General features: G+C 40.4%; 1 protein-coding gene across 2 annotated transcripts in view; it reads right to left on the bottom strand.

The window, feature by feature from the left end:
* Positions 1 to 6,865: 6,865 nt before the first annotated feature.
* The window catches only part of CBFB (core-binding factor subunit beta), a 41,063-nt gene continuing 25,711 nt past the window's right edge, over positions 6,866 to 22,217 (bottom strand). Inside the window, exons 5-6 of one of the 2 annotated variants that reach the window (XM_061344120.1) lie at positions 19,592 to 19,687; positions 6,866 to 8,285 (exon numbers count right to left, since the gene is read on the bottom strand). In XM_061344120.1, the coding sequence (XP_061200104.1) occupies positions 8,217 to 8,285; positions 19,592 to 19,687 (165 nt within the window). In that variant the 3' untranslated portion in view covers positions 6,866 to 8,216. Of the gene's footprint in view, positions 8,286 to 19,560; positions 19,688 to 22,217 lie in introns of both variants that reach the window. The other variant, XM_061344121.1, reaches the window with a different exon arrangement.

Below are 22,217 nucleotides of genomic sequence, written 5' to 3'. Positions count from 1 at the left end.
GCCACAGGATAGCTTTTACTTCAATCTTGATATACGTGTTCACATGAACTGTACAAAATGTCATAGTATTCTATTTATGCCACACAAATAAATGAACAACATATTTCAGACTGAAGGAGTGGCAGCAGTGTGTCCATCCAGGTTCCTGCTACCTGAGGCTTACGGTGCCATCACAGCTTGGGGTGAGATCAGCAGCTGTAGGGAATTACTAGGTTTTAACTTGACTGTCTCAAATCCCACACATCTGCAGGCAGATGTTAGCAGAGAGGAGCTGGGCTTTGTGATCCAGCAGACAAAAGAAAGGGAGAAAAAATGGAAAAGCAACCAAAAGGAGGGATCAAAACCACACCAGGGCTGGCAAGGCTGCAGCTCGGCGGGGAAACGCGGCAGTGGCTCACATTAAAGGCAAGCTGCCCTCTCCTGATGGGATTCAACAGCAACAGTGCAAAGCAGTCCGTAAGGAAATCTGTCCTTCAGCTGCCCAAAAAATGCTCTGGAAACAGACCCAAACTTGGCAGTGATGTTTCACTGGGGAAGGATATTGCTGTAAAGATCTGAAGCTGCTTTTATTTTCCCAGGGGTGCATTTCTTGCTGAAAAGCTTTGGGTTTGCAGTTAGAAACAGTCCCAGTGTTTGCAGCTCCTCTGTCTATAGAGCAAAGGGGGTTTTGCTCCTGTGCTAGGGAAGCACTGGGACTCCATGCAGGGGTTATACGACCTCTCCAGCAGGGTTTAATCTGACAACCAAGAGCTCTGGCTGTTCTGGGTCCCACTGAGATGGGCAGCACCCATGGAGCTGGCTGGAGCAGAAAGGGCCTTTTTTGACAGTCTGTTTACCTCTACACACGAAAACTCCAGCAAGCTGTGAGCCTTGTCCAGAGACCCTCCATGGTCTGGGGCTTGCATGGTCTGAGACAGCATCCTCTTCCTCACCAGCCACAGGGTGTGCTGCGCAGCACATTGAGAACAATGATTTTCAAAGTGATTCTGTGCTTGGCTGGGAATAGAATCCTAGCCTGGTTTGGGTTGGAAGGGACCTCAAAGCTCATCCAGTTCCAATCCCTGCCACGGGCAGGGACACCTTCCTCTAGAGCAGGTTGCTCCAAGCCCTGTCCAGCTTGGCCTTGAACACTGCCAGGGATGGGGCAGCCACAGCTTCTCCAGGTAACCTGTGCCAGGGTGTCAGCACCCTCACGGGGAAGAACTTCTGCCTAAGAGCTCAACTCAATCTCCCCTCTGTCAGGTTAAAGCCATTCCCCCTTGTCCTGTGCCTGCAGGCCCTTGTCAACAGATTTCTTATAGCCCCTTTAGTCACTGGAGCTGCTGTAAGGTCTCCCCAAAGCCTTCTCCAGGTTGAACCAGTCCAGGTCTCTCAGCCTGGCTCCAAGCAGAGGTGCTCCAGCCCTCACAGCATCTCCATAGCAGCCCAGCCCCAACAAGAAAGTCTTGCACCCAAACGACCCATTTTGCATATAAGCCAACATCTGTGCTTGCTGCTGCTGTCACATGGAATCCAGCTCACACTGTTGAGACATAGAACACCAAAAATCCACTTAGGAGGGTGCTGAGTCACACAGCCAAGCCACCGGTCTCCTGTGCAAACCCTCCATGTCCTTTGATGGGTGCATCACCTTCACCAATGGTTTCTTCAAAGAAACTATTCTGGGGGCATAATGGGGGAGCAGATCCTGCACCATGTGCCAGAGCAGGCACCAAGAGGGAAACATCCACTAGTTGCTGCTCTGTTAAAATCCCCAGCCTAAGCAATGGACTACAGCACTGAAACAGGGCAGGATGTTAAAAGTGTGGTAGATCTTCAATGCAATAAGAACAGCTTTTCATAGGGCCTGCTGTCTGACACAACTGAAAATCTCTTACAGATTCATCCTAGCAGAGCACAAGCCCAGTCTGCTGGCAGAAGAGATCCTGCTACAGCTGTGTGTCATGCTAGAAAAGCCTGAGGAATGACTGGCATCCCTTCTTAGCATAGGCAAGCAGCTGGAGCAAGGTCTTTCCTTTTCCCTTTGCAGTCATTTCACACTCCTGGACCACACTGGCTCATTTTCCAGTTTATTCTCTCTTGTCCTGGTCCCGCTTTGCAGCATGGTGTCCTGTGGTCCCACCAGGATGCCCTGCCCGGGATGCAGAACCAAAGGGCAAGACACCAAGAAGGTTTGAAGGAGCTGGTGACAAAGGCACGTTGGTGGGGTTGGTGGTTTCAGTCACACTCTCCATGGTCCCACCGACACCAGGTCCCAGCAGCGGTACACCAGAAGCGCTCTGCAGAGCAGAACCGAAAGCAGAACTAGAAAGAGGATCTGTTCCCTCCTGTGTGTGGGAGCATTTGGCAAGTGGCTCTGAGCGGGGATGTCCCTGCCAGGAAGGGGCTCAGAGGGTTCTCAGAGACAGCAACAGCAGTGGCTCTCGCCCAAGCAGGAGGCAAGCACAGGGCAGCTAGGAGCAGTCTGCGCATGAAAACACCGCATGTTGTGTGCACTCTTTCCTCCTCATCCTGGCCTCTGTTCTCAAACACAGCTGGAGCAAGTGACCTTGAACAGAACCACAGGCAGCCTGCATGCAGGGCTGAGTATCCATACACTCCGAAATCTGTGGGCCTTAACAAATCCACTAATTGGCACCCACAACTGCTGCACTAAGTACAAGCCCTCAGTCCTGTATGTCCCCTCTTCCTTTTGCTCTAGCCAAGAACCACAACCATTTTGGCCAGCCTATAGTGAGGGCAAACTCAACAGTGCCTGCTAGACTTGAAGGAAATGGTTGGTGTCAGGAATTCCTGCCCTTGCAGGTTCCCCCTTTCCTCTTCCATCTGATGTGCTCAGGTACCTGCTCACTTCCCGAAGGCAAACCCCAACCACCTTCGCGTGGCTTCTATGAGCCGCCTACTTCCCCCTGTGCAGACCTCAGCTCTTCACACTCTCATTATCCCCAGAGAACACAGCCTGAAGAGCCATGATCTGCATCCCAGCTGTAAAGAGCCAAAGTCCTGAAATACTCCAGAAATATAACGGCAGAAGCACCATCAGCCCAAACATGTACTTCGCTAACAGTGCAGTCACGTAAGAAGCTTTCAATGCCAAGTACATCCAATAGCTAAAATGTTTTAGTCCTCTTACACTGCTAATTTTTCTACTTTGGTGGACTTTTGCATGGTATGAATAGGAAAAGATGAAAGAGTTGGGGATGCAAGTGGGCAAAGCTTGGAGGGAAAGCCTCTTGCAGCAAACCAGCGGAGAACAGCTGGAGGACACAGGAGCTCTCGGGTACAAACTTTTCTTGAGCTCTAGAATGTTTCCCTATTTTCAGGCTAACCCTTCCCCTTCACCTGCTATGGGACTGCAAAGGGTGAAGGTGATAAAGCCACCAGTTCCTGCGAAAAACAGAATTACAGCATGGAGTGAGGGCACGTGGAACACTTGGAAAACATGTCCCCCAGGACACCATTACTCACCAGAAGAGCCGTGGGGAACAAAAAAGACTTCACGGAAGCCTCACCAACTGTGATAAACTGGGCCAAGCTGAGTAAGAAGCATCCAGCTGAACAAGAAACATTCCCTTTTCCTACTTCATCCCCTCCTACATGGACCTCATCCTCCCACTGCAGGGAGGACAGCACCCACAGGCACCCACTGCAGGGTGACAGCACCAGCTGAGGCAGTACTTGGCTCTTCTGTGTTACTTTCCCCCTTTCCTCACTCCTGCTCTTCAAGAATTGAGCCCGAGGCAATTCTGGCAACTCACTTATCTCAACCTGTAATTGAGAAAGCTATTTAATAAAGTTACTCAACCTGTAAGCAGCTTCGAGCTGTGCAGCAGCTGGTGAATATGCATGTCCTGGGATTTCCATGTCACAACAGTGTGAGGACAGGATGTCAGGCAAATGACTTACGAGAAATGTGGCCTATGCAAATGTTGGCTCTGCTCTGACTTTGCACTGCAGTTCCCATCCTTGAAGCCGTTTTTGTCATTCTTATTTGCATGGGAAATGTAGCAACAGAATAATGTAACCATAGAAATGGGTCCTGTTCCTACACACAGAATGGTATAGGAACACCATTCAGCTGAGTACAGATGTGGCAGAGTGGGGTTCTCTGGCAGGCAAAAAAATACAAAGTCCTGCCAAGACCCTGTCAGGCTACGTAATCCTGGAGTTCTCTAAAACCTCGAATCCTTCATTTAACTCCCCAGCCCTTACCTGAACCAGACTCGTTATTAGACAACTCATCCCAGATCTGCAGGAACAGAAAAGCTGCTGTTTTCACCCCCAGTTTCGTTTCTATGGTGGCCTGTTTCAAAAGGGGGCCAGGAGACTGGGGCAGGGCAGGGCAGAGCTGCAGTGTCCTTCAAGAGGGAGGAGGAAACCTGTGGATTCAGGATTTGAAAGCTTTCATAAAACAGACAGAAGAGTTGATACTACGGATTCTCTCAGGTTAGATAGAGGCTGTGGAATTCAAGAGATGAAAACAGCAAGCCAGACGTGACCGTATCTCATCTGCTCCATTTGGGCTCCAGGTCACCGACATCCTTTCTCCGTTCCAGTAAGGTCCAGCAGTGATCTTCCACTCCCAAACTGAATGCAGCCACCCCAACATTATGCTAATTGAGGGAAAGGATTGTAAGCAATTGCCCAGGGAAGCTGTGGCTGTTCCATCCCCAGCAGTGTTCAAGGCCAGGTTGAATGGGGCTTGGAGCAACCTGCTCTAGTGGAAGGTGTCCCTGCCTGTGGCAGGGGTTGGAACTGGATGAGCTTTGGGGTCCCTTCTAACCTAAACCAGTCTGAGACTCTATGATTAATGTTTTCAAAATCCTCTTCTTCTGCAGGTGCCTCATGCAGGAGGCTTCTCAGATCCCCCCTGCTATTCATGCACCCAAGAGGCTACATCCACCTAAGGGGAGACAGGGAAAAAGTGCCTCTGTCCTTTAGGCACCTCCACTCAAGAAAAGGCTTTATAAGCAAGGTATCCATCCAACTGTGATGCACCTTGGGCAGCGAAGTGAATCATCATCCCATGAGCTTGTGGAACAGTTATCCAACATCTTTACTAACTGCTCTTTACAGATGCCTTTCAAAATCGGCTGCTCTCATGGCAGAGCCTACAGTACCTAACATCACTACCTGCCATCAGGAACATGTAATCATAGTAACACAGTTCATCGTTTATGTCTGTTTTAAGAGCTACCTCCATTCCAAACTGCAGTTTCTTCAGAAAAGCCACACATCTCAGTCAATGCTGGTTTCATGAGGCACTCTCCAACCTGTTTACAGTCAGATTTTAAAAGCATGTACAGTTATACTGTCCTTTTCTATGCAAACACTCCCAAACCCAGTGGCAGACCCCCAGCTATTCACAAAGCAATCCTCTATGTGATTTCAGAACATAATCACCCCTGAGGGTCAATGTTATATACTTAAAGTTATACCATCTGAGATTTTAGCAGCTTCACATGAGGTTTGCAGGTGTACCATGTACCATTCATATTTTCCCCACAGGACTTCACCACATTTCCCCATTTCCTGAATTTCAGTGTGCAAACTGCCTCATTTCCCTCCTCATCCAAAGCACACAATTAGCAAGGTTTAATGGCTGCTGTAAAAACAGCTCAAGAAACAACTCTTCCAGAAGTGTGCACAACTCGTAACCCAGTGAGCCGAATTTTCTTAGGGTTACTTGGAAAGCATATCCCCCTCAGTGAGCAGAGTGTATCACTTATAAAAACCGCAAGAGTTTTAGGGCAGAAAAACATGCATTTTCCCCAACATATGCTCTTATAGTAAAGATTTTGTGAGTCATGAACACCCTCTGGACAGTCCCTGAAAAAGGGAGGTCCTCGCTTCAATTCCACGACCACTGGATGTCACTATTGCTTTACCCATGGACACCAAGGCAGCCGTGCTCCGGCAGTAGGCTGGAAAACGACCCTATGAACGCTTAACGTAAGGGAATGAACTGCCAAGATGTCGGAAATAAATTTACAGTGACTTGTTTTCACTACACAGAGGTTTATTATGAAAGTTAAACATACAACACAAAAAGTGGCAAAAGCAAGCCTGTAGCTTAAGGCAACTCTTACAGGAGATGAATTCAAGAAAGATGATGCAACTTCAGTTTAAATAGAAATCACGAAAAATATCAAATTGCATCAATAACTTAAAATGCACTTTAAAAAGTCTGCACTAAGCAGCAGAGGGTAAGGGCTTGTGATCTTAATGCCAGCATTAAGATATCGAAAGCAGCAGAATGCTAAATGATGATAGGGAAAGTTCAGTATTTACACAGAGAGCAACGTTAATATCTGATAGCATAATTTCCTGTGTACTCATGGTGTAAAACCACTGCCTGAAACAGTAGGAAAACCTTTTAAAATACATCTTCAGACTATTCCATCAAAAAACCCCACAGATGGCAGAGGAGCTCCAAGGCTAGGGATGAGTGTGTGGGCATGGGGGTGTCCCTTAAATAACTCACTGCAGAAACACTTTAGAAAAATTCTTTCTTTGGGGAAAAAGAGCAAGAAGAATACATGGCCACAGAGTGAAAAAGGTTTTTTCATGTGAATCACATTTAAATTGAAATATCAAAATATTCTTATTTGATGACACTCACAGTTTACAGTTACTGACATTTTGATGTGAATGTTATATTATTAACATACAGTCTCCTTCACACTGACATCTGCTTACATTTTTGCAAGACCTCTTTTACATCGTTTTGTCATTTGTGAGGAACGTAATTATCTTCATCATAGAATCTTAAAGATTTAAAAGATTCAACTGTTCTAACCATACGGAGTTTCTACTTTCAAAATAATTCTTCGGACACTGAAGCCAGATTACTTATTTAAAAAAAAAAAAAAAAGATTGCAGTGACATTTTAATTCATCAGGCTGTACAGGAAGTACCACATTTTAACAAAGCCAAATGACATCATCACATTTCCGATCAATTTTCTTCAAATATTGGTTGCAATGAAAAATTTGGAACAAGTCCATGCACCACCACCCCAGATAAAACACAGTAATTCACACAGATTAACTCATCCCAAATCTTACCCTGTTAGAAAATACAATATATACTGCAATGTAGTCTTAATGTGCATAAGATTAAGAGAAGTGTCCTATGCATTGTATGAGATTCTCTGCACACAACCTCATCTTTTCACCATTCAGCACAACTTTACAAAAAGCCTAAGATACAAAATATACTCAAAGCAGCTATCTTAAACATGATTTAATACATATCACCTTTTGTCCCCAGTTGAATGTGCTGTTGAATCTGATTGTAGAGTTGCAGTATCCCTTCAAAGAACTAGTTAAAAAAATCCCTGAATAAAACAGAAGCCAGCCTGCGACTTCCTATGAGTTTCAGTAAAGTACTATATACAGGGGTATAATAACCACCCGAACTCACTTGGTATCATAATAAAGTCTTAGACAGATACTGGGGCAGAATGCATTACCAATGCATGAAAATTACATTTTAAGATTTTATCCTTTAAAAAGTAGAACCAATGACTTGTTAGCAGTTAAAAGCATACTGCAACTGTAGCATTTACAAACCCACAGTTTGAGAAAGGATTCCAACAGCTCTGATTCACTGGGTTTAGCTTGGAAATAATGCAAAATAATGTCAGCAGTTTTAAGAAGGTCTTGCAAATTTAGAAAAAGGAAAAGTGAAAGGAAGGTAAGAATGCGTATCTAACATAAAGCAGGAGCACAGTAAAGACAATCAAAATTCCAAAAGCTCGTATTAAAAAAATTAAGCTTGGAATGCATTGGCTTCCAGCAGTTAACAAAAAAAAAAAACCCAACCCAAAAACCAAAACCAAAACAAAAAAGAAGTTTTAAATCTGTAATATCTTGACCTATTTTTAAGCGACACTTTTTATTACAGTCGAGAAAAACGGTTTTATAGCTGCGTAAGTTTCCATTTCACTAAAATAGTGCCAACAAAAATAAGTTTGCATAGAAAAAAAACCAAGCTTTCAAATTGCCACTGGCTACATGCTTAAAATGGGAAATGCAGGTATTGTAACATAAACATAGTGCAAACCATGGCAGTTCGTGGTGATTCTGACTGCCGCAGGTCAGGAAACAGACCATAGTATACCCAGTTATCACAGTTTCTGGTCTTTTATTAAATCCTTTGCCAAGTAGAAGCAATGCATGTGTGCAGACCCAGGGTACGCCTGCTGCTGTTGATTAACGTAGTTTGAGATCATCGCCACTTCCTAGATTAGATCCAGGACTAGGGTCTTGTTGTCTTCTTGCCTGAATTAATAAAAACATATTTAGCATCAAAAAAAAGGAAAAATATTTATAAGTTATCAGTTAATTTCTTCAGCATATTAACATGGCTAAGACCATAAACAATTCTAAGGCACAAACTTTACATTTCTAGCAGTAACCAACGCATTAATTTTTAACATCACCATCACTCTTCCTCTGGATTCAATAAGCCCCCAGAATCAACAGCATTCTTACAGGAGGGCTGTGGACTCAGTAGTGGGGGTACCCTCCTCTCTCTAGAGAGGCACAGAGCTCTGGACTGGGTGCAGGCAAGGCTGGTGATCTGGGGAGTGAATGCCTCAGAGGCTCTCCTGCAGCCGGGCTGAAACACTTCTCAGCATTGCTTCAACCATCAGCAAGAGACTTCCAGAACAGTTAGGCAACAACTTTGTCACTCTTTTTCCAAAATTGTTTTCTTTCCTGTGAAATTCCCTTTGTTAACCTTTTCTGTAAATGTTTTCAGGATCAAGATTTTGGGGAGAAATGCTACAGTGCAAGATGGCAGAGCATGTTATATCACTGCCAAACAGCTCTCCCCTCAGTATTCTTATGTGAGAAACATTTACTTTAGCTTTGTCTGGAATAAACATGATATATAAATACATACAACATGATATACATAACACACTGGCACAATTTAAACTGTAGACTGACACACATTTTAACACTTGGAGTTTAACCACTGCATACTTTTTTTCCTTTGGTGCACTTGTGAAGTTAGCAATGGTACAAAACTAAGAAACTCAAATACTTATTACAGCCCTGTATTAAAAAAAAAAAGTAATGTAAGTTCTCCTTTAAATAAAGGATTCTGATAAATAGTTGGAGTTGATTGCATTTTAAAGAGGAAGTTAAGAATGGTCAGTTATAACAATATCGGTCACCATAAAAGACATCACTGTCTACCTACCTACAGGCTGCTTTCAAGTAACACACACAAATGCTGCAGGTAAATACTTCAAAATTCAAGTACTTCAGTCTTTTAAAGCAATACTTCAACTCTGGGAATGTCTAATATATGCCAGCTGTTTTTTAAGCCATTTCAGTGCAGATACTTTTATTTATCTTGTACAGAATGAACAGCTGACACCTTGGCCCACCCCAAATGGTACCAGGGCCACCCCCTTAGCTGGTGGGAGGCTTCACAACACAAGCATTTTTCCATGTAGCTCCATTAGTCTCACCAACTGCTATAAGTTGCCACACTCGAGGCTTAAAAAAAAAAAAAAAAAAAAAAAAATTAAAAAAATAGCTCCTTTGAAAGACTTCTCGTATTTTGTTGAAAGAAGGAGGAACAGACTTAACCTTCTGGCACATACAGCCAACACCATCTCCAATTTAGACTTCTCTTTCTCTGTCCAACTCTTCCTCCCTTGTCTACTGTTCTTTGCCTGCCTCATTTTACACTACCAATACAATTGGTTAGCTTAAACCAAACAGAGAACTGTTTCTTTCTTCTGTCTTTTAAATACCGATTTAAAGTTACATTTTCCTTTCATGTGCAATGATCCCATTCTGACGTACACAGAGTTCATTCAATAAATCCCACTAGTAATCAGCCTGTTCCCAGAGAATACAATTCCCTCTTGCCCTTTCTTTAGTGGTTGTACTGCTATTCTTTTTTTTTGAAGCAGTCTCACTATTTTAAGTATCACAATTGCTACCTACTACATTTACGCATCCAGTATTGATGTTAGTTACATTTTAGGTATTTAGGGGTGAGATAATCTTCTCACTCTGTTCTATCTACACTGGTCATACTCCGACTAAAGGAAACAATCTGCTTTTCCTACATGCAGAAGAACTCCGAACAGGACAACTGACATCACTGCTGGCGCACAAACCCACAGATTTCTCAGTAATCTTTCTGAAGAATCAACATTAAACAGCTCTAATCACATGCAGTGCTGAAGATTTTAAGTGCTTAAGGGCGTATTCCTTTCAGCCCCTGAAGCCACTTTTGCAAACTGCCCTCTTTGAAGAGATACAGAATATTGGGAGAAAACATTTAATTGAGTTTCACATTATTTTCAAAAGCCAAATCATTCAACTTGGACAGTCAAGATCACTGTAGAAAAGGCAACATGGGAAAGCTCACACTTTTTTTTTCTTGAACAGAAAACTGTGCTCTGAAGACTTTTCTTAACACAAAACGGTTGTTCAATGAGTCTACACAGATACTGCCATATTAAGATTAATAAAAGCGTAAGAGCTCCACCTTGCATACTTTTCTCCTATTGAACAGACTGTAACAAGATTTCTTCTGGTTTTAACTGCTGCTTCTTCCTGAAAGGTAACAAGGTATGCACTGTCTTTAAAAACTACCAAAAATATACCAATCTAATTATCATTTTTATACTCTAGTTTTTTACACTTAGCTAGAAAAATACCAGTGAGTTAGTTGCTGCTATACTACTGCTCTGAAAGCAAGAGAGTTTCTTCTTCAGAAAACAAATCATAGGCACAGCAATTTTATCGTCAAATTTCTATGAAGACTCTGAGGTATGGGCATACGGTTGCATTTATGCTTTGCCTAAAGTGGCCTTTTCTTTCAAAACATATGAAAGAATTCACATGATTCACGACCTCATTGCTACTTGCAGAGTTTGCAGAAGCCACTACTAAACAACTACCAGATTTACCCTTTCAAGTGATCTGCAGAAGTCATGACAAATTACCCTCATACGTATCAAAAACAAGTCATTACAATTTCTTACACTAGTACATATGGATAAAGGTGTAATTTCACATTTCAGTAAGCAGGAATTTACACAAGCAACTGCAACTTATTTGAATGACAGCTCTGTCTCAGACACCCTACTTTACTTGTGCTATACAACTATACATGAATATGCACATGTGAAACATGCTTATTCTACCAGCCATTATCCAGCCAACACATATGTGCATAATATGGAACAACTACGACTATGCTTTTCATGCATTAAAAAGTAAAAGCATCATGTATGTGTATATATATATATATATATATATGTATGTATATATAATAAGACCACTCATGAAACGGGAGAAATCACCTTGTATTCTGCTGCTTACAGAAGCAAGCATGTTTTAGAGTGTCAGGCATGGGGCAGTGTTTTTGTCTGCTGACAATGGACAAAATACAACTTCCGTAAGATATGCAATATGATCCGTAACGGTCACTTGTAGAAGGAGTGTGACCACCAGTATGATCGAATGTGGTAGTTCTCCTCAGTCTATGACAGGAAGCTAAAAGTTCACTTTTATGGATGTAAAATCTCAGTTTCACAATTCTCTCCATTTGGGGCCCCATACTCATAGCACAGGTAGTGAATCCTCTGAATTGCAATATTTGCTATGATTTTTGAAGTACTGCATACCTTGTGAAGCCATGCAGAAGGACAAGAACTACTCTGAGTGAATAATGAGCTCAGCTTGTCCAAGATTAAGGAGACTTGCTTCAATTAAGAAAGATGCATCTATCTTTGCCATTGGGAAATGGAATCCTGTGCCATGAGTCATGCATAATGAATCATGAGAAAACAGTAGTTATTCATCTTATCTCAGCATATTTCATTTTTCAAATGCCGATTTTCAATTCGAAGGAGCACTACCTCAAACGTTATTCATCTGTTATTTAGCTGAAGTTTAACAATGCAAAGTTTAAGTACTACACAGATCCCACAAAGGCTGTGATTTTCCTAAAAATGAATGTATTTTAATAAACACTTCCTTCCAAATATCCTGAAGTTGAATAGTTAAATGTGATGGACACATCGGGAGTTTCAATACCTCCAAATACTTCACACTCCGTTTTCAGCACATGAAGCCATGCAAATCTTCTGCAGCACGGAAGGAATTACAACTGGTCACAAGCCATTTAAAACCTCTAATGTTCTAGACAGTGTGATGACCAACAGAAAGAACTACAGGAATGCATCTGGCAAAAAAAAAAAAAAATTCAAAGCCTCCTCATGCTATTTTAGATTTATTCACCCTGAACTCATAATGCTGACATCATAATAGCAGTAACATACTGACTGAAAAAGTTACTAACAAAACCATTTTGCCTTGAGGGTACAACACAAGAAGCTGCAATGCTTTTATACCTATGCTCTCTTCAACCCTGTTACCTCTGAGCTTTTCCCAAGCTTAAATACAACCTAACTGGTATGAGCTATAAGTCCTACCAAGAGAGTGATGTAGTAATACTTACATCAAATTTCTTCTTAATAAATTCTATAGCTTGAAATCATCATGTCCTTAACTTAGGATTGTGACTTTTCTGGATCACACTGGAGCATTTACATCTGTTACTGGGGTACTTAATAAAAACAAATCTAAGGAAAATGGTGGTTAAGGAGGGTGGCATGGCACCCAAGTAGTTCCTCCAGCCAAGACAGTCAAACACTACCATCCACTCAATCCTGACCCATGCTGCAGTCAATTGTGCATTTGACAGTGCTAATAAAACTCCTTAAGATGGCTTTGAGAAAGCATCTGTAATTACCCCCTTTCAGTGCACGTTTAGAGGCCTCCAACGTACCCAAGGAAACCAACTCCTTTTACCACGAGCTCATCAGGAAAAGATAATGCAGTTCCACCATGTGGCTTACATGATAGCTGTGAGAAAGCAGAACTGGGAAAGTTAGAGGTAAATTTAGTAAGGATGGATGGAGCTGCCATGAAGACAGCCTGTCCTCTCGATAAATCACTTTAATACCAGCAGGCAAAATCGGGACCTCTGAATACTAGGCAGTGTAATCACAAGTACAACAATATACACTGCATATATAACTCAGGATACTGGTGAATGGGGAAGGAGGAGGGAGGTAATTTGAAGTAGGGCTGTCACAAGGAGTAGCCAAACAAAGTCTCTCCACAGACAACTCCGCTGCAATTCTTTAATTGCATTCTGGCAACTCCATACTGCTGAAATGGACACAGCATATGCTTTATGTGCCTTGGCATCTGTCATCTGTAATTTACTAAATAAGTGAAAAATCAGGGTATGTTATGAAAAACTAAACAGTGAACATTTGGATTCTCTTAGAAGGACTGTCAACCTCCTGAAAAAGATTTAAATAAAATACCAAAACAAATCGCAAACCTGAGAACTCACTGCAGATACTTTTCAAAAAGCATACAACCACAGGGAAAAAAAAATAATCAAAAAACCCAAACAAAAAAAAAAGAAACCCTCAGCCAAAAAAACCCTGACTTGAAACAAAGAGATCGCCACTCAAAAATGACTAGCTCCAATCAAGCACACCTCCATGTAAGCCCTAACTGTGGCAGACCCACATAAAGAAAAGCAACAAACTGAAAGCTCTTCTCTGAGCTGCTGGTTAGTAAGAACCTCTGCTGTAGAGGTCAAAATGCTAGCCATACCTCCACTTCCGTCACCTTTACTCAATAGAAGAGGCAGAGAAATAGCCTTTTGAAAATTAAAGTCAGCAAAACCAGGCCACTACTACACAGTAAGAATGACAGCTTACACATAATAGAACTTCTTTGGTCACAGTCAGAGCCTCATGAAGCACCCTCTGTGCTTTCAGGTATCTGTGGGGCTTGAACAGAGACTCTCCTTCTCAGTCTTTGGTTCTCAGAAGAGCTTTAGCTACAGCATCAAAGGGACCTCATCATCATTACAGACAGTACCTACAACATGCTGGCACTCAGCAGGGGATATGATTTTTACCACATTCCCAGCAGGTGTAGCTATCAGCGTAAGACTTTGTGGCCCAAATCCAGTCTCTGGAGTTTGTTTGCTAGCCGTAACAGCCATTTTGCAATCACCTCTGCTTTTCACTTGAACCTGGAAAAAAGTAGTCTTCATCTTAATTATAATGTCAAGCACCACTTAATGGAAAGCAGTCTCAAATTTGGTGAGAGATCTGGATGCTACATTAAAGGCCTTGTGGAACAATTAACGTTATAAAGTCTACGCTGAAAGTCAAAATAAACAATTTTCTTGACAAAGGCCATAGATAAAAATCATTTAGCACCTACTTCCATTAAGATTTCCTTTCAAGCCTCCAACAATCTACTTCCTAGAAACAGAGTACTCCTCACTAAACACACACATCAATCATGTTATATGCTGAGTCTGCTCTCCCACCACCAGCTGCAAAGAGTTACAGATGACAAGACCAGGCCAAGGAGCATAATTTGCTTACCAGCCCTGATGCACTTTCTTGCCTGAAAACGGCTGCATCTCTGTTTAAAAGCTATTATGAAGCTACAGATTCTGGTGCCACCACATTGGTAACTGGACTAACAGCAAGCCAAGAAAGGAAGCAGCATAGCAAGTGTATAGGTCAAGAGCTTCACTAAAGACTGAAATTTTTACTTTTGTATGAAAACTTCTTTTCCAAGGGAAAAAAGTGAAATTCTTCCTTTTAGAAAGTATTGTTTGAAAGCTGGCATAAAGGTTATAAATTTATAATTAATATTGATTGTCTCCAGACAGTATTCATCTGTTGCTCAGCCCTTTTCTAACCTTCATTGACTGCAAGAAGACGCTTATATTACAGTATTGCCTGATTTGCAAGATTGATCTCCCCTGTACTACCCTCAGCATTGATTCTGTACAGCACAAATTGTTTTTCTGAGATATGCACTCCATAGCACTTCTACATAAGTACCAACTATAGAAAAGTTCTTGTAAAGAAACAATCCCAAAGAAGAATCCCAAAAAGCTGTATTAAAGGTTATACTATTTTTATACTGTTGTCAGCTTGGGGAGCATGTATTTTAAGTGTGAACATAAAATAAGTAATCACATTCATTACACATTAATTTTTGAGGGAAAAAAAAGCCCTAAAAATCAGAGTTCGATAAGGATGGGAGAAAGAAGGAAAAAAAAAACCCCAAACACCAATGTTATCACAATGCTGTATTTTCTTCTGAAGAAAATTCTATTTGACAAAAATTAGAGCATTTATATATATACTAGTCATTTCATTCTAAACCCCCCCCCCCCTTTTTTTTTTTTTTAATAAAAGGGAGGATAACGTCACTGTCTAGAACCTTGGAAGAATAAGAAAGTTAGTTCTACTACTTGACTATCTTTCTTCTTCCCCAGCACAATGAAGGATTTTAAATGAGAATTTCATGCAGTTCTGTTAAATGGCTCTGCTTAGCCATTAACGTAATTTGTATTTAGCATAAGCCCACAACCAGACAGATTGCTAGACTAGACTGTTTCAGGGAAGAGCAAACCACTCTTTACTCATGGTGTTGCTAAAATAAAGTGCATGGCAGTAGCATGGGAAATGAACACAACACAGAAAAATGACTTTAAAAGATGCTGGTTGAACAAAATTACATTGGAAAACTGAGAAGAGATCCAATCCTCCTCCAAAAATGGAGTAATCTGAAGAACATCCTTGGCTAAACTCAAGAGTAGCAGAGTAAGACAAACTGTGCACTCAAACAGATCACTTAAAAACTGAAGTTACAGTTTGCCTATATAAAACAAACTTTTAGGAAGACAACTATCTGCACACAGCAACATATGAGTTGGCCTCTTTACCTACACTCCTGAAATCCACCGCTTTGCACCCGCTTCTCCAGTGAAGAGCTGCAGGAGGCACCTGCTTGCTGCTTTTCCTGACTGAACACATGCTGTTGCTTTCAATGTATTCTAATTTCATCAACTCAGAGCTGTTTAACTCTCTCATACTGGACAGTGTAATGCATGCTACTATGGCCAGAACACCAAATAAAAAGCAGAAGTTTGCGCTGGAAGATTCAGGTACATCTAGACAGCAACCTCACAGCGATTTCTGTAGAACACTTTTCGTCCTGACAATGAACTGTGGTTATTCATATTGAAAACATAGCGAAACAGCTAGTACTGACTATCCCCTTGCATCTCAGTTGAAAAAGAAGTAGAGAAAATTAAGCATCTGCCTTGCTGATATTCTTTAGCTTCCTCACTCACTCTCTTCTGGTTAGTCTGGCAAAGGGAAACGTACAAATACTTCAAGTTCATATACCTGTTCAGTGGCATCAGTTCCAGAACACGCCCCTAAAGAAATAGCCTTGGACCAAGTTCCCTGTTGTAAAGTACTTGCTCATGGAAAAAGAATTTTCCCTTAGTGGTATGAAACCACTAAATACTGCAATTTGGCCAAGTTGCTCCCTGCTCCTGAACTGACAAGACTTCACACAATCATTTATTTTTACCATAGACTTCAACTGGGGATAAAGTCTTTCCTCATGTGTATCATTAAACATTTACTGTCTCAGCATTCTAACATTTTTGTAGAAGTTAAAGCCATTGGAATTCATTATTAATTTTGAATGCACCAATTAAAAACACTGACTTCAAAAGCATCTTTGAAACAAAAGAATACTGAACAGAGAGGCAGGATCTGCAGTTTCTGATGTGACCAAGCTATGCAAGTTGCATCTTGTATTGAGAACTGAGGCATCTTGTATTGAGAACTGAAATACTGAAAATACAATAGAACACTGTTCATCTCAAAAGCACTTAAATCTCAATGAAAATTCCTAAATCCAGTCATACCTATTTACATTACCGTGCTGTAACTGCACAGAAATCTGATCAAGTTCTGGAAATTCAAGCACAAGCTACCAACCACTACAGATTCTGCCCTCAGATGCAAAGAAAATGTTCATTAAAATAAAAGATCTGTTGTGCTAATGAACTCATCAATGGCAGTGACATTATGTGATGAAAGGAAGGCAAACAAACCTGACAGCACTCAAGAAGGTTTTCTTGGTGGTGTTTTTTCGGTTGGGTTTGCTTCTTTTTTAGGATACTTAAAAATTGAAATTAGTACAGTGATTACTCCTAAACTGTTACTGCACTTGCTATTCCTCCCACATTTGAAGTATCACCATTCTAATATCCAATGCCACATACAAGCCATTTGTATTGTTTCCAACAGCTTTCACTGATGACTCCTAGGCAAGGATATACCACTTTGTTTTAGAAGCTTACAAAGAGACTTAGACTACGAATGCTATTATACAGCCTCTTTTCTGTGTAAGAAAAGAACTGAATCTGATCATTTTCATATGCTGCCAGGCTTTGGGTGGATAAATGTTTCCAAAGAGCTGGCTCCTCTGTTTTGAGTAGGAATGGGTGGAATATTGCAGGATTCCCTTTCCCTCCCCCACTGAAGCAGAATCTGGTCTCTATTAAAGGCATTTTAGCCATAATCCTGCTGTCTAAAATATCCTGATTTTATACAGTGTTGCAATTCCTAAAATAATCATTAACACTGATAAGATCCTGCTCCAGGCCTGGCAATTCTGAATTTTACTGCCCAAGCTTAGCAGGAAAGAAAAATTTTCAGTTTTAGGAATGATGAAAGTTGTATAGCTATCATATTGAAAAGATTATGCTGAGGGTATCTTCAACTGTGTGCAGTGTAACATGCATAAAAATTCACTCAGCATACTCAGAACCTACCTTTTCTAGCCATAAAAACCTTCAAGTACAACCAAAGGCACTATTTCACTACTGAAATTACACAAACAGTACACCATAGTTTGGACTGATGTTTTTATAGCTGTCAGCAACACAATTATCAATAGCGTACAAGTTGACCAAGCGTGTAGGCATTGAAAATTTTATACAGGTCATAAATACAACATAAGAATACACATTTCTACATTACTTTCGACTGAGAATTCTGTATGATGATCATGAGCACCTTATGTAAGTGGCTTACTGATTAAAGCTCATTTGATTCTCCCCAGCACTGCATTAGGATGCAACTGAAGTGAAAGTCACGGAAACAATGGTTTGGAAACCTGATTCCTCCTTAGGAATACATCGTTAAGTCTATCCCAGCTCTCTCTCTACCTGAAGATCATAATTTTTATTCAGTCTTAAGATTCAGATTGCAAAATCTCATCTGTAAATGTTCCAAACATGTGGCAAAACATCCAAATGAAAAACTGAAATGTAAACAAAAGCAATTCTAGAACTACAAGTAATTGAGGCAAACAATCTCTTGGTTATACATATTAAACATGTAAATATAAAGTATGCATAAAAATGTATTTCAGTTGTTAAAAACCTGTATTTGACAAATTTGAAGTACCTTTTGACAATACTCTTCATTCTCCTTAAACATATTTCAAGTGAGTGATTTTTCCTTTACTTCCTTTCTGTAGGTGGTTTAAACCAATGCTTTAGAGCTGGGGCAATAACTATTGCTGCAGCGAGGCCTCCAAGACAAGGATTTTACCTTAGCTACAGCTGATACCTGACCTGGCTACATCAGTGTTTGCAAGGAGAGGCACACCAGACATTCCTTCAAAGTGAGAGGTATTGTTCTTTGCATCTGCTTCTTCTCCTCTCATTCTCATGCTCAATGTTTTCCAGTTGTACTTGGAAGGGAAGAAAGCCTGTCTAATAACCTCAATTATTCATAAGGATGCCAGAAAAGTAGCTTAGTAGTAACAATAACCGAATTTTCTAAAAACCTAAGAAGCAGCATATTGATCACATTTGATTACAGTAAAGTCAGGCTGTACTGATGAAGCAGGAAATAAAAACCACAAAGTTAGTAAGGGTAAGAAATTTAAAGCACTTCCGTTTTCTGCCTACAGCCTGCCTTAACTTGCAAACTCTCCTTATGCATTACCCGTCCTCTTACAGCTCTTGCCTTTCTGACATGTCAGAGCAGCTGGTTCCCATTCTCTTTCCTGGCTCCTCTTTGCTTGATCCCACTAATACCTGCTCTCATCAAGAGGGAAAAAGATTCAAGACCATGGGGCCCTAGAGGAGCCAAGAACAAGATAGAGGAAACTCTACAGGTGAAATAGACGAGTAAAGACTCCCTGCCGGTAAGAATAATATGAAAGGAAAATAAAACCAGCCTGTAAAGAAAGCAGACTGTGGCATCTGTCATTACTCTGGTAATGTTTCCCACAGCACAGGGTAGTGAGCTACAAAATTACGTGCCCACAGCTCCCAAAGCACTTCCTGTGTTTTTAAGAACTGCATGTGGAAAAGATCCCTCTCTGCTATTAAAGTATCAGTTGAGAGAGATACAACAGCTCTGTGATCAAATGGACTGAAATGTACCCTTGAAGCTTAAGTACCCACAAAGAGATTATCTATAGAAAAAGGACAAAAATCAGAGAATTCTTATCAAAACTTTCAAAACTTGAAATTCATTTTACGAGTTATAAACAATGTATTTTGCAATTTTTAAACTACAGCAAACACACAAACAGTACAGACAAACAAATGGAAACAAATCTGAAGTTTTTGGAAAGTACTAACCAGTTACTGACAGCAGCTGTGAAACCCTCACCTCCATTTCCTCACGATGAGACCTGTCTCTATCCTCAAATTCACGAGTTCTCCGCCGAGCTTCTTCAAAGGCTTGTTGTGCCAATGCATCCTCCTGCTACCAAACCAGACAACAGAGTGACACGAGAGGCTATCCTCATTTCTACCAGGTCACATTTATTTTGAATTTTAAGGATCACTTAACAGCAATGACAAGAATGTCCTACAGAACCTGCTAGGATACAGAAGAGTTCCAGCAAATGCCAATATAGGTTAATGAAATAATACTCACCTTCATCACTGCAGTAGAGATCCAAAGCTCCAATGCAGCTACTACTAAAACACATTTTCAAAGGAGACCTGCTGTTCCAAAGTAGTTTAAAATGCTGCTGTTTTCTTTTAAAGCTAGAAATTCTCAAAAGTTACAGGAAAGATGCAATGCATTTTATTCTTACAAAAGTCATTCTGAAGGCACTATTCACAGGTATGTCTAAGACAGTTCACCAGTATCATTATATAAATAATGTTTATTATCTTTCATTTAAATGATTAACTTAGTTACCTTCATTTAAACTACGAACCAAAAAACCCCTCCGTTTTACCAAAAGCTGCTGAAGGTGCATCAGTAGAAATGTTTGTGATCTTTATGTAAAATTTAAACTGTTTAAGCTTAGATGAGTAAGAAAATGCAAAGCAGAAGTTATTCCTCTACTAATTTTGTACATTCCCATACAATACAGAAGAACCTGTAGGTTTGACAGCCCTGTTGTTTTTTTCCCAACAATGGCTTTTGAACAGGGATGCATTTATAATGCAAAAAAAAGTTTTAAAATAAAGTGTTATTAATATGTAACCCATTGTTAATTGGTTTACAAAAAATTTCTCTTAAAGAGACTTTTATAGCCCAAATTTTGCTCAGAATTAAAATAGATGGCTCTGCTCCCCAACAGAATTTTCAAGTGTTCAGAATAGAGGAGACAAGTGTAAAGAGGTTCCACAAAAGAGTAAGGGGTCAATTGTATCGGCTTTCCCTCCTCCCAAGTCCTCAGATATACTTACTACTAGCACTGCTTATGACTCCCACATACATGCAAATGTTTTTTTCAAGTTAATAGATTTATTTTAAAGAAGTAAAATCCTAACCTTGACTGTTAGAGGACACAAACATGTTAAGAACCCAACTAGGGATTAAGTGCATACATTTTTTAATTTAAGATAAAGCATCCCTAGTCTGAGAGAACGTTAAATTGCCTTTTTTGCCGCTGGCACAACGGTGCACCCTCAAGCTACTTTGTGAAATGATGTGAATGAGTGCCCCCCGTGGCCTAACACACTTAAATACAAACATCTGCCAATCAACAACTCTACACAGACAGCTCCCCAGAAAGCTACATCAAAAGGCAATGTTTAAAGCTGCCAATAAGATAACATTTTAACACTACCTATTATTTTTAAGAGTAGAATTTGGCCATTTATAGCTTAATGTTTGCACTTGCACAGAAACCACAGTCAGACAGTGGAAAGTAAGTTTGTTCTTAATAATGCAGCAGGATAGAGAGAAGATACATAAGCTTGTCTCCTAGATTACTATAGAAAAGGTGCCTTATTTCTTATTTACAAATATTATTTGTAACACCCTATTTCTTTTGACCCTGTTTTTAAACATACTTAAATGAAAGTGTATTTTTTTAATACAAGATTTTTGCATTTTTCCAGCATTTAAAGTAGTCATGAAATAAAAGGCTAACATATAGCTGCAGCTAGAATATTGTAAAACAAAAGGTCATAACCAAAAGAAACTAAATTAGAAATTCATAAGGAAAAGAATTACTATGTTGACATCTAGAATGAACACATGTTGACAGCTGAAACACAGTTTACTAATGTTTGAGGAAAGGGGAGAGAGGAAGCATCAGAACTTTTTTTTTTAAGAATATTAAAAAAAATAATTCTGCTCTACCCCTGGTGATAGTAGAAATCAACAAACATCTCAGGATATTGTACAACAAGAATTTAACAAATTTTTTCCAAATGTCACTCAAATCTAGTAATTACAGCATAGTGAATTCAGCTGTATGAGACCAAATAATTTATCCACCTCCGTTTTAATCAGTGAAAATGCTTCTGGTATGAATTTATTCAGAAAAAGCAGCAGCAAAACATGAGCTATATCAACATGAGAACGGAACAAAATAAGCCCCCAATGCAGACAAACAAAAACCAAGAGGAGCTTAAACACCCCTCCCTACACTCATGCACATTCCTCCTGCAGCAGCCTGGTAAGAAAACACTTTGTGAAAACAACCACCACTTTTAACTAAGCAGAGCAAGAATCCTCTATTACAGAAGAGATACAAAAGTGCTGAAGACCGAAGCAGCCTTTTGATGACCCTCAAATATCAAATCCAGGGAAATTTCAGCCCCGAACAGGGAAGATACTCAAGCATACATGCAGAGCTTTGTGTGTGTTAGCCCACTGAAGTATGAACAAGCAGCTGAATCTGGGCCTCTCATAAAAAATAAGACAGCTTAGTAGTCAGACATGAACAGGCTGTGAATGAAATGGAAAAAACACTAGTTTAAAAGTTAAATTTTAAATACTTCACTGTCATGTATGTATTTTCTCTTTCTGAAACATTTTTTACCTG

This window comes from Neopsephotus bourkii, unplaced genomic scaffold, assembly GCF_033783945.1.
Source record: "Neopsephotus bourkii isolate Nb327-2 ecotype Australia unplaced genomic scaffold, CSIRO-AGI_Nbou_v1 NB_1863, whole genome shotgun sequence".
Classification (NCBI taxonomy): domain Eukaryota; kingdom Metazoa; phylum Chordata; class Aves; order Psittaciformes; family Psittacidae; genus Neopsephotus; species Neopsephotus bourkii.
Note: the sequence above shows the minus strand (reverse complement) of the source record. Positions and strands in the feature narration are given on the sequence as shown.